Consider the following 18,611-nt stretch of genomic DNA (forward strand, 5'->3'; position numbering starts at 1 on the left):
TTCTGGGTAATGCATTGAAGGTGTAGCACCAGGGGGTTATTGGGTAATACATTGAAGGTGTAGCACCAGGAGGTTCTGGGTAAAGCATTGAAGGTGTAGCACCAGGGGGTTATTGGGTAATACATTGAAGGTGTAGCACCAGGGGGTTATTGGGTAATACATTGAAGGTGTAGCACCAGGGGGTTATTGGGTAATACATTGAAGGTGTAGCACCAGGGGGTTATTGGGTAATACATTGAAGGTGTAGCACCAGGGGGTTATTGGGTAATACATTGAAGGTGTAGCACCAGGGGGTTATTGGGTAATACATTGAATGGGGGGTGTTTATGTTTTCACCAGGCGGATCGGAATTTGTTAAGAAGGACATGCTGTTGCATCCTGTAGTTGCATGCTCTGTTAGATGAATTACCATAATCTAAATGTGATTTCTGTCATTCTGAGCACCTTGGGTGGGCGCCCTAATGGGTTATGCACCCAATGCATATGGATCTGGTAAATTAAAACGCTGCCGGTCAAATGTCTGGCACCACATTTTCCTAAATGAAACGCTTGTTTTCACTGGTTGTGTTAATTGGTAACCGTGTCTCTGTCCCTCACCGTGTGTCTTTGTTCCCTCAGGATAAGCTGGACAGCAGGCAGTACAGAGATGCTCAGGACTTTGCTGCTGATGTCCGGTTGATGTTCTCCAACTGTTACAAATACAACCCCCCAGACCATGACGTGGTCAATATGGCACGCAAACTACAGGTAAACTACACAGCGTGGTCAATATGGCACGCAAACTACAGGTAAACTACACAACGTGGTCAATATGGCACGCAAACTACACAGCGTGGTCAATATGGCACGCAAACTACAGGTAAACTACACAGCGTGGTCAATATGGCACGCAAACTACAGGTAAACTACACAGCGTGGTCAATATGGCACGCAAACTACAGGTAAACTACACAACGTGGTCAATATGGCACACAAACTACAGGTAAACTACGCAACGTGGTCAATATGGCACGCAAACTACAGGTAAACTACACAACGTGGTCAATATGGCACGTAAACTACACAGCGTGGTCAATATGGCACGCAAACTACAGGTAAACTACACAGCGTGGTCAATATGGCACGCAAACTACAGGTAAACTACACAACGTGGTCAGTATGGCACGCAAACTACAGGTAAACTACACAGCGTGGTCAGTATGGCACGCAAACTACAGGTAAACTACACAACGTGGTCAGTATGGCACGCAAACTACAGGTAAACTACACAACGTGGTCAGTATGGCACGCAAACTACAGGTAAACTACACAACGTGGTCAATATGGCACGCAAACTACAGGTAAACTACACAACGTGGTCAATATGGCACGCAAACTACAGGTAAACTACACAGCGTGGTCAATATGGCACGCAAACTACAGGTAAACTACACAACGTGGTCAGTATGGCACGCAAACTACAGGTAAACTACACAGCGTGGTCAATATGGCACGCAAACTACAGGTAAACTACACAGCGTGGTCAATATGGCACGCAAACTACAGGTAAACTACACAACGTGGTCAGTATGGCACGCAAACTACAGGTAAACTACACAGCGTGGTCAGTATGGCACGCAAACTACAGGTAAACTACACAACGTGGTCAGTATGGCACGCAAACTACAGGTAAACTACACAACGTGGTCAGTATGGCACGCAAACTACAGGTAAACTACACAACGTGGTCAATATGGCACGCAAACTACAGGTAAACTACACAACGTGGTCAATATGGCACGCGAACTACAGGTAAACTACACAACGTGGTCAATATGGCACGCGAACTACAGGTAAACTACACAACGTGGTCAATATGGCACGCGAACTACAGGTAAACTACACAGCGTGGTCAATATGGCACGCGAACTACAGGTAAACTACACAACGTGGTCAATATGGCACGCAAACTACAGGTAAACTACACAACGTGGTCAATATGGCACGCAAACTACAGGTAAACTACACAACGTGGTCAATATGGCACGCAAACTACAGGTAAACTACACAACGTGGTCAATATGGCACGCAAACTACAGGTAAACTACACAGCGTGGTCAATATGGCACGCAAACTACAGGTAAACTACACAGCGTGGTCAATATGGCACGCAAACTACAGGTAAACTACACAACGTGGTCAGTATGGCACGCAAACTACAGGTAAACTACACAACGTGGTCAGTATGGCACGCAAACTACAGGTAAACTACACAACGTGGTCAATGTGGCACGCAAACTACAGGTAAACTACACAGCGTGGTCAATATGGCACGCAAACTACAGGTAAACTACACAACGTGGTCAATATGGCACGCAAACTACAGGTAAACTACACAGCGTGGTCAATATGGCACGCAAACTACAGGTAAACTACACAGCGTGGTCAATATGGCACGCAAACTACAGGTAAACTACACAGCGTGGTCAATATGGCACGCAAACTACAGGTAAACTACACAGCGTGGTCAATATGGCACGTAAACTACAGGTAAACTACACAGCGTGGTCAATATGGCACGCAAACTACAGGTAAACTACACAGCGTGGTCAATATGGCACGCAAACTACAGGTAAACTACACAACACATCTGACAATCATAACAAACAAAAAATACAACCAACCAACAGCACTTTCAGACAATGACAGGTGTCAACATAAACAGTGTTGAATGGATGAATGATGAACTACAAATCTCACTGTGCCACGGACTAAAGTTCCCATGGTTCATAGCTCTGACCGCTTTCAATTCAAGGGGCTTTATTGGCATGGGAAACATATGTTAACATTGACAAAGCTCTCTCTTTCTCTCTCTCTACAGGACGTATTTGAGATGCGCTTTGCCAAAATGCCAGACGAGCTTGAGGAGACAGCCCCCCTCCCCTCCCCACCCCTCAAACCCATCCCCTCCCCTGCCCTCCACCCCCTCCCTGTCCCCACCCTCCACCCCCTCCCCACCCCCTCAGCCAAACAGCCCCCTGCCCCCCGACCCCCCTCCTCCTCCGATGACAGCTCCTCCTCGTCGGAATCAGAATCCTCCGAGGGAGGTTTGGAACACGAGAGAACACAGAGACTGGCTGAGCTACAGGAACAGGTGAGGGGGAGAGGAGAAGGGATCTCCTGAGGGTGAAGGGGGTGAAAGAGGTAAAGAAAGTGTAGGAAGGATAAAACTCTGTGTTGATACTGACTCACCCAAAGAGAAAGAATAAAATAATTAAGAAAGGGGTTAGGAAAAGAAGAGAAGAGAGAGGGAGAGGGAGAGCAAGGGATTTTCACCTGAACACAGAACCGGTAAAAGAAGAGAGGAAGGAGGGGTGGAGAAAATGAAAGAGTTTAGAGGAAGCTGTGTTTCTCTTTTAACATCCTCCTGTGTGTTTGTCTGTCCTACAGCTCAAAGCTGTTCACGAACAGCTGGCCGCTCTGTCCACACCCCAGGTCACCAAGCCCAAGAGAAAAGAGAGGGAGAAGGAGAAGAAGAATAAAGACAAGTACAAGAAGAAGATAGGAGGGGAGGAGCCACCAGAGATCCCGCCCCCTGCCATCCTCCAGCCAATCAGAAAGAGCAAAAACAGCAAGGAGCCGGTGACCATGCCCAAGAAGATCAAGAAACCGAGGTAGGATGGATGGAGAGAAGCCCAGGTAGGATGGATGGAGAGAAGCCCAGGTAGGATGGATGGATGGAGAGAAGCCCAGGTAGGATGGATGGATGGAGAGAAGCCCAGGTAGGATGGATGGATGGAGAGAAGCCCAGGTAGGATGGATGGATGGAGAGAAGCCCAGGTAGGATGGATGGATGGAGAGAAGCCCAGGTAGGATGGATGGAGAGAAGCCCAGGTAGAGAAATCTGGGTAGGATGGATAAACGCAGGATGGACAGTGGAGGTTTCTGATTGATTCATCATTTCTCTCTGACACGCTCTGTCAACTCGCTCTCATCTCTCTCTTTCTCCACAGTAAAAAAGAAAGTATGAAGAACAGTCGTCCGGGCGCCCCACATCAGACCGGCTCCACCCCCCTTGCCCCCTCAGCCTCGCTGGAGGCAGAAGATGACACGAGTGAGTGAGTGAGAGAGATTTTGTAAGATAAAAAAATAAAAAATAAAGTATTTTTTAAAATGTTAATGTATTTGTCTGTGTCCCAGGTGTGTTTGTGGGCGGGGCAGCTGACAGGTGTAAGCCAATGTCCTACGAGGAGAAACGCCAGCTCAGTCTGGACATCAATAAACTGCCCGGCGACAAGCTTGGCCGCGTCGTCCACATCATCCAATCACGAGAGCCATCGCTCAAGAACACCAACCCAGACGAGATAGAGATCGACTTTGAGGCGCTGAAACCCTCGACGCTCCGAGAGCTGGAGAAATATGTCTGGACCAGCCTTAGAAAGAAAAAGAAATCCCAGCCAGGTAAGAGAGAGAGATGGGGAGGGAGAGAGCCTGAGAAATGCATCTCGACCAGCCTTAGAAAGAAGAAGATATCACAGCCAGGTAAAAAGGAGCGAGAGGGAGGGAAGGAGGGACGGAAGAGAGTGAGTGGTGGAAAAATAATGGAGAAAGAGAGGGAGAAAGAGAGAGTGGTGGTGAAATAATGACACACCAGGAGAGGATGTGTGTGTTCACGGAGGGAGGGAGGGAGGGAGGGAGGGAGGGAGGGAGGGAGGGAGGGAGGGAGGGAGGGTGAAATAATATTGACCAGAATGACCAGTTAACCCATCCAGGGAGAGAGTGTTAACCCATCCAGGGAGAGAGTGTTAACCCATCCAGGGAGAGAGTGTTAACCCATCCTGTGTGTGTGTGAAGCAGTAGAGAAGGCTCTGGAGGTGACCAGTGTGATGAAGATGAAGACGGGATCTTCATCAGGCAGCAGTGACTCCTCTGACAGCGACAACACAGGTAACACACACAACACTACACACACACACATGGCTCATAATACATAGTTTGAGTGGGGTATCACGTCGGGCAGCAGGAGTGTGCAGCTCTCAGTCAACTGGTTGTATTGCAGCTCTCAGTCAGCTGGTTGTATTGCAGCTCTCAGTCAACTGGTTGTATTGCAGCTCTCAGTCAACTGGTTGTATTGCAGCTCTCAGTCAACTGGTTGTATTGCAGCTCTCAGTCAACTGGTTGTATTGCAGCTCTCAGTCAACTGGTTGTATTGCAGCTCTCAGTCAACTGGTTGCATTGCAGCTCTCAGTCAGCTGGTTGCATTGCAGCTCTCAGTCAACTGGTTGTATTGCAGCTCTCAGTCAGCTGGTTGTATTGCAGCTCTCAGTCAACTGGTTGTATTGCAGCTCTCAGTCAACTGGTTGTATTGCAGCTCTCAGTCAGCTGGTTGTATTGCAGCTCTCAGTCAGCTGGTTGTATTGCAGCTCTCAGTCAGCTGGTTGTATTGCAGCTCTCAGTCAGCTGGTTGTATTGCAGCTCTCAGTCAACTGGTTGTATTGCAGCTCTCAGTCAACTGGTTGTATTGCAGCTCGCAGTCAACTGGTTGTATTGCAGCTCGCAGTCAACTGGTTGTATTGCAGCTCGCAGTCAACTGGTTGTATTGCAGCTCTCAGTCAGCTGGTTGTATTGCAGCTCTCAGTCAGCTGGTTGTATTGCAGCTCTCAGTCAGCTGGTTGTATTGCAGCTCTCAGTCAGCTGGTTGTATTGCAGCTCTCAGTCAACTGGTTGTATTGCAGCTCTCAGTCAACTGGTTGTATTGCAGCTCTCAGTCAGCTGGTTGTATTGCAGCTCTCAGTCAGCTGGTTGTATTGCAGCTCTCAGTCAACGCTCTCAGTCAACTGGTTGTATTGCAGCTCTCAGTCAGCTGGTTGTATTGCAGCTCTCAGTCAGCTGGTTGTATTGCAGCTCTCAGTCAGCTGGTTGTATTGCAGCTCTCAGTCAACTGGTTGTGAAGCAGCTGTCAGTCAACTGGTTGTATTGCAGCTCTCAGTCAGCTGGTTGTGAAGCAGCTGTCAGTCAACTGGTTGTGAAGCAGCTGTCAGTCAACTGGTTGTGAAGCAGCTGTCAGTCAGCTGGTTGTGAAGCAGCTGTCAGTCAGCTGGTTGTGAAGCAGCTGTCAGTCAGCTGGTTGTGAAGCAGCTGTCAGTAGAACGACAGAATGCATCAGGGATTTGTGCATCTTTCTGAAGAAGTAAAGCCTGTTGTTGTGTAGCTACTTAGCATGGAGGAGACAGTTAGCATGGAGGAGACAGTTAGCATGGAGGAGACAGTTAGCATGGAGGAGACAGTTAGCATGGAGGAGACAGTTAGCATGGAGGAGACAGTTTGCATGGAGGAGACAGTTTGCATGGAGGAGACAGTTTGCATGGAGGAGACAGTTTGCATGGAGGAGACAGTTTGCATGGAGGAGACAGTTTGCATGGAGGAGACAGTTAGCATGGAGGAGACAGTTAGCATGGAGGAGACAGTTAGCATGCAAGAAACAGTCATTTCTAAAGGCTTCCCACAAAAACCTTCCCAATGAAATGTTGTCTGTGAAGTAGGACAACCTGACAGAATGATATCATGATGATTTCTATCAACGGGGTGGGCATTTTACAGTACAGAAACGCCACTAGCCAAACACAACTGTCTCTTCCTCGGTGTGCAATTGAATTAAAGGTGAACTTCAGTATGGGTTTTTGTTTGGGTTTTTTCCAGACCTCAGAAGTGGCCTCCTGATGTGATTTAAAGCATTGCTGTGGACTTTGAACATCCAATTTAGCTGTCAGAAAGAAATGAGTTGTGATTTTGAGAGTGAAAAAAACTAGCAAAACTGAACCTTATTTGGCCAAAAAAATCAAATGTTATAGGGTCTTACAAGCCTGCTCACTGTTCAAGGTCACTAACAATAACACCCTTTTTGAGATTGCGCAAAGTTAGTTTTTTTCATGTCAATATGATATTAAGTTACAATGTAAGGATTTGTGTGTGGAGGTAGGTTATTATAGTTATAGACTATTAGACTATTGGCTACTTTCATCTCTTTCCACTCCTCCCCTGATCTGGGCCAATAGTTTTTCCGTTCGGGCCAGTAGCTTTCAGTTGGCACTGGCCCGGTGTGCCGCTGGGAAATTGACCTAAATGTCAAGCCCTGTACACACAACATTTTCATTATGTTGTCTCTCTCTCCTGCTCTCCCTCTCTCTCTCTCTCTCCTGCGCTCCCTCTCTCCCTCTCTCCTGCGCTCCCTCTCTCCCTCTCTCCTGCGCTCCCTCTCTCTCTCTCTCTCTCTCCTGCGCTCCCTCTCTCTCTCTCTCTCTCCTGCGCTCCCTCTCTCTCCTCTCTCCTGCGCTCCCTCTCTCTCTCTCTCTCTCTCTCTCTCCTGCGCTCCCTCTCTCTCTCTCTCTCTCTCCTGCGCTCCCTCTCTCTCTCTCTCTCTCTCCTGCGCTCCCTCTCTCTCTCTCTCTCTCTCTCTCCTGCGCTCCCTCTCTCTCTCTCTCTCTCTCTCTCCTGCGCTCCCTCTCTCTCTCTCCCTCTCTCCTGCGCTCCCTCCCTCTCTCCTGCGCTCCCTCTCTCTCTCCTGCGCTCCCTCTCTCTCCCTCTCTCTCTCTCCTGCGCTCCCTCTCTCTCTCTCTCCTGCGCTCCCTCTCTCTCTCTCTCCTGCGCTCCCTCTCTCTCTCTCTCCTGCGCTCCCTCTCTCTCTCTCTCCTGCGCTCCCTCTCTCTCTCTCTCCTGCGCTTCCTCTCCTGCGCTCCCTCTCTCGCTCCCTCTCTCTCGCTCTCCTGCGCTCTCCTGCGCTCCCTCTCTCTCTCTCTCCTGCGCTCCCTCTCTCGCGCTCTCCTGCGCTCCTTCTCTCGCGCTCCCTCTCTCGCGCTCTCCTGCTCTCTCTCCTGCTCTCTCTCTCTCTCTCTCTCCTCTCTCTCTCTCTCTCTCTCTCTCAGGGCTGGCCCCCCAGCAGCAAAAGTCCTCCTCTAGCAATATATACTGTAAGAGACCCCACCAGTCCAGCAAGGGCAGGGTCAGCATCACTGCCCCTCTGGACCCCTCCTCCCCCCAGACCCCCCTAGTTCAATCCAAACCCCCCCAGCAGCAGCATCAACACCCCTTCGCCCCCCCTCCTCCTCCCTCCATCCCCACTGTCCCCGTGACCTCTCTGGACTCCTCTTTGACCTTTGACCCCCTAGCTCACTTCCTGGCCCCCCATCAGAGCCAGCAGGTGGGGGAGCCCCCCTGTAATGAACTGGGGGCCCCTGCCGCCGGACCCCCCCACCTCAACGCTACCAACACACACACACACCCGGCCACACACACCTCTGAGCGCACACAGCCCTTCCTCAGCCACCAAGCCGTCATGCCCTCCGTCATGCTCTCCCCAGGTATGTGGATGAACAGACACACACCACACATTTCTACACTTCATTGTGTCGAGGGGTTTTGGTTTTAATGAAACATTTAGATTTTAGAAATATAATTTATTTCTGTACTTACTCTTTTTGTCCCTCACCCCCATTCTCCTCCCTCCCTTCTCTCCTCCCTCCCTTCTCTCTCTCCTCCCTCCCTCCCTCCCTCCCTTCTCTCTCTCCTCCCTCCCTCCCTTCTCTCTCTCCTCCCTCCCTTCTCTCTGTAGCACTCCACAACGCTCTCCCCCAGCAGCCGTCCCGCCCCAGCAACCGGGCAGCCCCCAAACCCCCTCAACCTCCCCCCTCCTCCCTCCCCCCCTCCACTTCCTCCGCTCCTCCTCCCCCCCAGCCCTCCCTCCACATTCCCCAGCCCTCCCTCCCCATTCCCCAACCCTCCCTCCCTCGCCCTTGTGTCCCCTCTCCCCCCACCCCCCACGGAATCCTGGGGGTCTCGGCCCAACCCCCTCAAGCCCTATTTGAGGACGACGAGGAGGCCGTGCCCAGTAACTCTGAAACCCCTCCCCTCCCACTCAGCCAGGTGCACATGTACCTGCAGTCGTCTCGGCCCCCGGCACACATACACCCCCACACACAGTCTCCTGTGCGGGTCCAGTCTCAGCTCATGTCCCGGCCCCCGGCCCACACACAGTCTCCTGGGCGGGTCCAGTCTCAGCTCATGTCCCGGCCCCCGGCCCATACACAGTCTCCTGGGCGGGTCCAGTCTCAGCTCATGTCCCGGCCCCCGGCCCATACACAGTCTCCTGGGCGGGTCCAGTCTCAGCTCATGTCCCGGCCCCCGGCCCATACACAGTCTCCTGGGCGGGTCCAGTCTCAGCTCATGCAGGCCATGCAGACTCAGTCACAGGCAGCGGCCGCTCCAACCCAGCAACAGCAGAGGCTCGCAACACATCCTCACTCACACCCTCACACACACCCTCACTCACATGCTCACACACACTTGCAGCAGGCGGGACAGGGGATGTTGTTCCCCCAGCAACAGAGCACCATCCACCCGGCACAGAAAGGGCTCAAGCAGATACTACATCCACAACCATCACCACGGATCAAAACTGAGCCTTTCAATACAGGTAGGAGAGATAATACACGCAAGCATACACACGCAGGCAGGCAGACAGACAACACCCACTAGAGGGATTCTTGGATTCCGAAAAAGGAAGATCTGAACCGAATTGGATCCGTGAAATTTCCCGTTCGACACAGACAGGATATATCCAAGTCGATTCGGATCCGAGGTGGACCAGATCTGACCCAAAGCATGTCCAAGATGAGGGAGAATCGGATCCAAATTGGGTCGGATCTGTATCAGATAAAAAATGGGTCTTTATTGCTGCTCAAAGCCAGCAGAACTGTTTTGACTTGAGAGATTTTTTCTTTTGACTGAACCAACTGCCATGTGTACCAAATGTGATATATAGAGGATATTTATTTTCATCAATATAATATTGGATCTGGTCAGTTTTTGACATATTTTCAGACTGTTTGGATCTCAGGTAATCAGGTTAGGGTATATCCGTGAAGACCTCTACCCCACTAATTTCCATACTGGTGTTTCTCCCGTTGTGATAGGTCCTCTGAGGGAGAGCCCCTCCCCTCTGATGATACATTCACAGTCCCCTTCCCAGCCCAAGAAACCTGTGAGTACACAAAGAGAGTGTGTGTGTACAGTGTGTGTGTGTGTGTACTGTACATTGTGTGTGTGTGTAATAACCCTGTGTGTTCACTGCAGAACCAAAGGGTGAAAGAGGAGAAGCCGCTCCCCTCCCCGGTGCTGCCCCCCTCCCCCTTCAGCCCCGCCCAGCGACACCACAAACCACAAGACAACAAACACACACACAGTGAGTACACACACCTGGCTCTGTGTGTGTAAGAAGCGTTAGGGAGAGAGCGGGAGAGATTTCTCTGTGTGTCTCTCTGCCTCGACGGTAGAGTGTCTATTTTAGAATTTCTTCACAGTGAATGGTTAATACAGGTAACCTAATCATTTGACTCCTGCAGGATCAGATGTGAAGCTATTGGACGGTTCTCGTCCTGGGCTCCGCCTCCCGGACTCCCCGGCCCCTCCCCCTTCCCATCAGGACAGCAAACTGAAGCAGGAGGCTAAAACTCCCATCACTGCCAAGAAGACACAGGTGTGAGAGAGTCAGAATCATACTAGAACAAAGCATGTAGATTCAGGACTTCATTTAAAGGAGAAGTTTCCTTTTTTATATGTAAATAGCATATTATAGAAGGGTCCGTGTGATTTCACATGTTTTTGAGAAACCTGAGCAAATCACTTCCTCATCCTCGTTGTGTAGTATATGGGGGTCACGAAAAAACACGAACACGGGCTCCAAAAACACCCAAATATGTCCTTTTATAAAGGACAAAGCTCTCAGTATTGTAATGCAGGTCTGTAGATGTTGTACACATGACGTTGTGTCATTCTGAACTTCAGCTACAACGTTGTATTCTATTTTGTTCAACTAAAGAGATATTTCAATGCACGCGCATGTGTGTACTTCCTCGTTCCCAAACCCTTAGGGAGGCGTGGTTCAGAAGCACACTCCAGTCTGCAATAAGGTGTCTGCTGTAAAAACACAGCTGGCGATTACTCATCGACAATAAGGTGTCTGCTGTAAAAACACAGCTGGCGATTACTCATCTGCAATAAGGTGTCTGCTGTAAAAAACACACAGCTGGCGATTACTCATCGACAATAAGGTGTCTGCTGTAAAAACACACAGCTGGCGGTTACTAAATACCAAGCTAGCTAGTTATTTTTCCTTTCAAACCGCTACGCTACCGACATGTCTGACTACGAATACAAAAAGGAAATGTTAGAATTTGGGGCCGAGCCTTATTTATTTGAACCGGAATACACCGACGAGGATCTTTAGCAGAGAGCAAGAGAGCGAGGTGTTCAACCAGAAGCTGAGGCCCGACTCGGGACGGGTGGTGCACTGGTGAGCGATGCCCACTGAAGACGAGTGACTTTGCTGCGTGGAGTGGGACCTGCTTGTGCCAGCCTTGTAAAATCTAGATGTGTCTGGTGACGAGACACCGTTGTCCCGCTAGCACACCCCACTCTGTGCAACAAGTGACAATGACTTTTCAGCACGCATCTTCCCTGCTCTCCTAGAAACGTTTTCAATTTCAAATTGAGTAATGGGAGAACGCGTGTAAAACTTTTATTTCACTGTTGAAGAACATATAATAACATAATGACAGTAACATGGACTACATGGTGGATGGGAGAATACATATTGACAGTGCATTGACTACATGGTAGATGGGAGGATACATATTGACAGTAACATGGACTACATGGTGGATGGGAGAATACATATTGACAGTAGCATGGACTACATGGTAGATGGGAGGATACATATTGACAGTAGCATGGACTACATGGTAGATGGGAGGATACATATTGACAGTAACATGGACTACATGGTGGATGGGAGGATATATATTGACAGTATCAGTTCAGTAACATGGACTACATGGTGGATGGGAGGATACATATTGACAGTATCAGTTCAGTAACATGGACTACATGGTGGATGGGAGGATACATATTGACAGTACAGGCCGGGATGGGGGCGACGTACATGGCTCAGGGATGGGAGGATACATATTGACAGTAACATGGGACTACGATGGCTGCAGCATGCCCGGAGGGATACATATTGACAGTAACATGGGACTACATGGTGGATGGGAGGATACATATTGACAGTAACATGGACTACATGGAGGATACATATTGACAGTAACATGGACTACATGGAGGATACATATTGACAGTAACATGGGCTACATGGTGGATGGGAGAATACATATTGACAGTAACATGGACTACATGGAGGATACATATTGACAGTAACATGGGCTACATGGTGGATGGGAGAATACATATTGACAGTAGCATGGACTACATGATGGATGGGAGGATACATATTGACAGTATCAGTTCAGTAACATGGACTACATTGTGGATGGGAGGATACATATTGACAGTAGCATGGACTACATTGTGGATGGAAGGATACATATTGACAGTAGCATGGACTACATGGTGGATGGGAGGATACATATTGACAGTAACATGGGCTACATGGTGGATGGGAGAATACATATTGACAGTAACATGGGCTACATGGTAGATGGGAGGATATATATTGACAGTATCAGTTCAGTAACATGGACTACATGGTGGATGGGAGGATACATATTGACAGTAACATGGACTACATGGTAGATGGGAGGATACATATTGACAGTGCATTGACTACATGGTAGATGGGAGGATACATATTGACAGTAGCATGGACTACATGGTAGATGGGAGGATACATATTGACAGTAGCATGGACTACATGGTGGATGGGATGATACATATTGACAGTAGCATGGACTACATGGTAGATGGGAGGATACATATTGACAGTAACATGGACTACATGGTAGATGGGAGGATACATATTGACAGTAACATGGACTACATGGTGGATGGGAGGATACATATTGACAGTAGCATGGACTACATGGTGGATGGGAGGATACATATTGACAGTAACATGGAGTACATGGTAGATGGGAGGATACATACTGACAGTAGCATGGACTACATGGTAGATGGGAGGATACATATTGACAGTAACATGGACTACATGGAGGATGGGAGAATACATATTGACAGTAACATGGACTACATGGAGGATACATATTGACAGTAACATGGGCTACATGGTGGATGGGAGAATACATATTGACAGTAGCATGGACTACATGATGGATGGGAGGATACATATTGACAGTATCAGTTCAGTAACATGGACTACATTGTGGATGGGAGGATACATATTGACAGTAGCATGGACTACATTGTGGATGGAAGGATACATATTGACAGTAGCATGGACTACATGGTGGATGGGAGGATACATATTGACAGTAACATGGGCTACATGGTGGATGGGAGAATACATATTGACAGTAACATGGGCTACATGGTAGATGGGAGAATACATATTGACAGTAGCATTGACTACATGGAGGATAGGAGAATAAATATTGACAGTAACATGGACTACATGGTAGATGGGAGGATATATATTGACAGTATCAGTTCAGTAACATGGACTACATGGTGGATGGGAGGATACATATTGACAGTAACATGGACTACATGGTAGATGGGAGGATACATATTGACAGTGCATTGACTACATGGTAGATGGGAGGATACATATTGACAGTAGCATGGACTACATGGTAGATGGGAGGATACATATTGACAGTAGCATGGACTACATGGTGGATGGGATGATACATATTGACAGTAGCATGGACTACATGGTAGATGGGAGGATACATATTGACAGTAACATGGACTACATGGTGGATGGGAGGATACATATTGACAGTAACATGGACTACATGGTAGATGGGAGGATACATATTGACAGTAACATGGACTACATGGTGGATGGGAGAATACATATTGACAGTAGCATGGACTACATGGTAGATGGGAGAATACATATTGACAGTAACATGGACTACATGGTGGATGGGATGATACATATTGAAAGTAGCATTGACTACATGGTAGATGGGAGGATACATATTGACAGTAGCATGGACTACATGGTAGATGGGAGGATACATATTGACAGTAACATGGACTACATGGTGGATGGGAGGATACATATTGACAGTAACATGGACTACATGGTAGAAGGGAGGATACATATTGACAGTAACATGGACTACATGGTGGATGGGAGGATACATATTGACAGTAACATGGACTACATGGTAGAAGGGAGGATACATATTGACAGTAACATGGACTACATGGTGGATGGGAGAATACATATTGACAGTAGCATGGACTACATGGTAGATGGGAGAATACATATTGACAGTAACATGGACTACATGGTGGATGGGATGATACATATTGACAGGAACATGGACTACATGGTGGATGGGAGGATACATATTGACAGTAACATGGACTACATGGAGGATACATATTGACAGTAACATGGACTACATGGTGGATGGGATGATACATATTGACAGGAACATGGACTACATGGAGGATACATATTGACAGTAACATGGACTACATGGTGGATGGGATGATACATATTGACAGGAACATGGACTACATGGTGGATGGGAGGATACATATTGACAGTAACATGGACTACATGGAGGATTGGAGAATACATATTGACAGTAACATGGACTACATGGAGGATACATATTGACAGTAACATGGACTACATGATGGATGGGAGGATACATATTGACAGTATCAGTTCAGTAACATGGACTACATGGTGTATGGGAGGATACATATTGACAGTAGCATGGACTACATGGTGGATGGGAGGATACATATTGACAGTAACATGGACTACATGGAGGATTGGAGAATACATATTGACAGTAACATGGGCTACATGGTGTGGATGGGAGGATACATATTGACAGTAGACATGGAGCTACATGGTAGGATGGGAGGATACATATTGACAGTATCAGTTCAGTAACATGGACTACATGGTGGATGGGAGGATAGATATTGACAGTAGCATGGACTACATGGTAGATGGGAGGATACATATTGACAGTAACATGGACTACATGGTAGATGGGAGGATACATATTGACAGTAACATGGACTACATGGTGGATGGGAGGATACATATTGACAGTAACATGTACTACATGGAGGATGGGAAAATACATATTGACAGTAACATGGACTACATGGAGGATACATATTGACAGTAACATGGGCTACATGGTGGATGGGAGAATACATATTGACAGTAACATGGACTACATGGAGGATACATATTGACAGTAACATGGGCTACATGGTGGATGGGAGAATACATATTGACAGTAACATGGACTACATGGTAGATGGGAGGATACATATTGACAGTATCAGTTCAGTAACATGGACTACATGGTGGATGGGAGGATAGATATTGACAGTAGCATGGACTACATGGTAGATGGGAGGATACATATTGACAGTAACATGGACTACATGGTAGATGGGAGGATACATATTGACAGTAACATGGACTACATGGTGGATGGGAGGATACATATTGACAGTAACATGTACTACATGGAGGATGGGAAAATACATATTGACAGTAACATGGACTACATGGAGGATACATATTGACAGTAACATGGGCTACATGGTGGATGGGAGAATACATATTGACAGTAACATGGACTACATGGAGGATACATATTGACAGTAACATGGGCTACATGGTGGATGGGAGAATACATATTGACAGTAGCATGGACTAGATGGTGGATGGGAGGATACATATTGACAGTATCAGTTCAGTAACATGGACTACATGGTGGATGGGAGGATACATATTGACAGTATCAGTTCAATAGCATGGAGTACATGGTGGATGGGAGGATACATATTGACAGTAACATGGACTACATGGTGGATGGGAGGATACATATTGACAGTAGCATGGACTACATGGTGGATGGGAGGATACATATTGACAGTAACATGGACTACATGGTGGATGGGAGGATACATATTGACAGTAGCATGGACTACATGGTGGATGGGAGGATACATATTGACAGTAGCATGGACTACATGGTGGATGGGAGGATACATATTGACAGTAGCATGGACTACATGGTAGATGGGAGGATACATATTGACAGTAGCATGGACTACATGGTAGATGGGAGGATACATATTGACAGTAACATGGACTACATGGTGGATGGGAGGATACATATTGACAGTAACATGGAGTACATGGTAGATGGGAGGATACATACTGACAGTAGCATGGACTACATGGTAGATGGGAGGATACATATTGACAGTAACATGGACTACATGGAGGATGGGAGAATACATATTGACAGTAACATGGACTACATGGAGGATACATATTGACAGTAACATGGGCTACATGGTGGATGGGAGAATACATATTGACAGTAACATGGACTACATGGAGGATACATATTGACAGTAACATGGGCTACATGGTGGATGGGAGAATACATATTGACAGTAGCATGGACTACATGATGGATGGGAGGATACAAATTGACATTATCAGTTCAGTAACATGGACTACATTGTGGATGGGAGGATACATATTGACAGTAGCATGGACTACATTGTGGATGGAAGGATACATATTGACAGTGCATTGACTACATGGTAGATGGGAGGATACATATTGACAGTAGCATGGACTACATGGTGGATGGGAGGATACATATTGACAGTAACATGGGCTACATGGTGGATGGGAGAATACATATTGACAGTAGCATTGACTACATGGAGGATAGGAGAATAAATATTGACAGTAACATGGACTACATGGTAGATGGGAGGATATATATTGACAGTATCAGTTCAGTAACATGGACTACATGGTGGATGGGAGGATACATATTGACAGTAACATGGACTACATGGTAGATGGGAGGATACATATTGACAGTGCATTGACTACATGGTAGATGGGAGGATACATATTGACAGTAGCATGGACTACATGGTGGATGGGATGATACATATTGAAAGTAGCATTGACTACATGGTAGATGGGAGGATACATATTGACAGTAGCATGGACTACATGGTAGATGGGAGGATACATATTGACAGTAACATGGACTACATGGTGGATGGGAGGATACATATTGACAGTAACATGGACTACATGGTAGATGGGAGGATACATATTGACAGTAACATGGACTACATGGTGGATGGGAGAATACATATTGACAGTAGCATGGACTACATGGTAGATGGGAGAATACATATTGACAGTAACATGGACTACATGGTGGATGGGAGGATACATATTGACAGTAACATGGACTACATGGTAGAAGGGAGGATACATATTGACAGTAACATGGACTACATGGTGGATGGGAGAATACATATTGACAGTGGCATGGACTACATGGTAGATGGGAGAATACATATTGACAGTAACATGGACTACATGGTGGATGGGATGATACATATTGACAGGAACATGGACTACATGGTGGATGGGAGGATACATATTGACAGTAACATGGACTACATGGAGGATACATATTGACAGTAACATGGGCTACATGGTGGATGGGAGAATACATATTGACAGTAGCATGGACTACATGGAGGATACATATTGACAGTAACATGGACTACATGGTGGATGGGATGATACATATTGACAGGAACATGGACTACATGGAGGATACATATTGACAGTAACATGGACTACATGGTGGATGGGATGATACATATTGACAGGAACATGGACTACATGGTGGATGGGAGGATACATATTGACAGTAACATGGACTACATGGAGGATTGGAGAATACATATTGACAGTAACATGGACTACATGGAGGATACATATTGACAGTAACATGGACTACATGATGGATGGGAGGATACATATTGACAGTAACATGGACTACATGGAGGATTGGAGAATACATATTGACAGTAACATGGGCTACATGGTGGATGGGAGAATACATATTGACAGTAGCATGGGCTACATGGTGGATGGGAGGATACATATTGACAGTAACATGGACTACATGGAGGATTGGAGAATACAAATTGACAGTAACATGGGCTACATGGTGGATGGGAGGATACATATTGACAGTAACATGGACTACATGGTGGATGGGAGAATACATATTGACAGTGCATTGACTACATGGTAGATGGGAGGATACATATTGACAGTAACATGGACTACATGGTGGATGGGAGAATACATATTGACAGTAGCATGGACTACATGGTAGATGGGAGGATACATATTGACAGTAGCATGGACTACATGGTAGATGGGAGGATACATATTGACAGTAGCATGGACTACATTGTGGATGGAAGGATACATATTGACAGTGCATTGACTACATGGTAGATGGGAGGATACATATTGACAGTAGCATGGACTACATGGTGGATGGGAGGATACATATTGACAGTAACATGGGCTACATGGTGGATGGGAGAATACATATTGACAGTAGCATTGACTACATGGAGGATAGGAGAATAAATATTGACAGTAACATGGACTACATGGTAGATGGGAGGATATATATTGACATTAACATGGACTACATGGTAGATGGGAGGATACATATTGACAGTGCATTGACTACATG

The 18,611-nt window shown here is 46.9% G+C and overlaps 1 protein-coding gene across 7 annotated transcripts in view; it reads left to right on the forward strand.

Moving 5' to 3' along the window:
* Positions 1-18,611, forward strand: part of LOC106593723 (bromodomain-containing protein 4) — a 135,374-nt gene that overhangs the window by 31,599 nt on the left and 85,164 nt on the right. For 5 of the 7 annotated variants that reach the window (XM_082958594.1, XM_082958590.1, XM_082958591.1 and 2 more), the window contains 11 exons: positions 619-747; positions 2,861-3,133; positions 3,430-3,653; positions 3,993-4,093; positions 4,180-4,440; positions 4,834-4,926; positions 7,902-8,336; positions 8,588-9,448; positions 9,948-10,015; positions 10,108-10,216; positions 10,377-10,510. In XM_082958594.1, coding sequence (XP_082814720.1) covers positions 619-747; positions 2,861-3,133; positions 3,430-3,653; positions 3,993-4,093; positions 4,180-4,440; positions 4,834-4,926; positions 7,902-8,336; positions 8,588-9,448; positions 9,948-10,015; positions 10,108-10,216; positions 10,377-10,510 — 2,688 coding nt within the window. The remainder of the gene's footprint in view (positions 1-618; positions 748-2,860; positions 3,134-3,429; positions 3,654-3,992; positions 4,094-4,179; positions 4,441-4,833; positions 4,927-7,901; positions 8,337-8,587; positions 9,449-9,947; positions 10,016-10,107; positions 10,217-10,376; positions 10,511-18,611) is intronic. The other 2 variants (XM_082958593.1, XM_082958595.1) reach the window with 2 other exon arrangements.

This window comes from Salmo salar, chromosome 12, assembly GCF_965601325.2.
Source record: "Salmo salar chromosome 12, fSalSal1, whole genome shotgun sequence".
NCBI classification, from domain to species: Eukaryota; Metazoa; Chordata; class Actinopteri; order Salmoniformes; family Salmonidae; genus Salmo; species Salmo salar.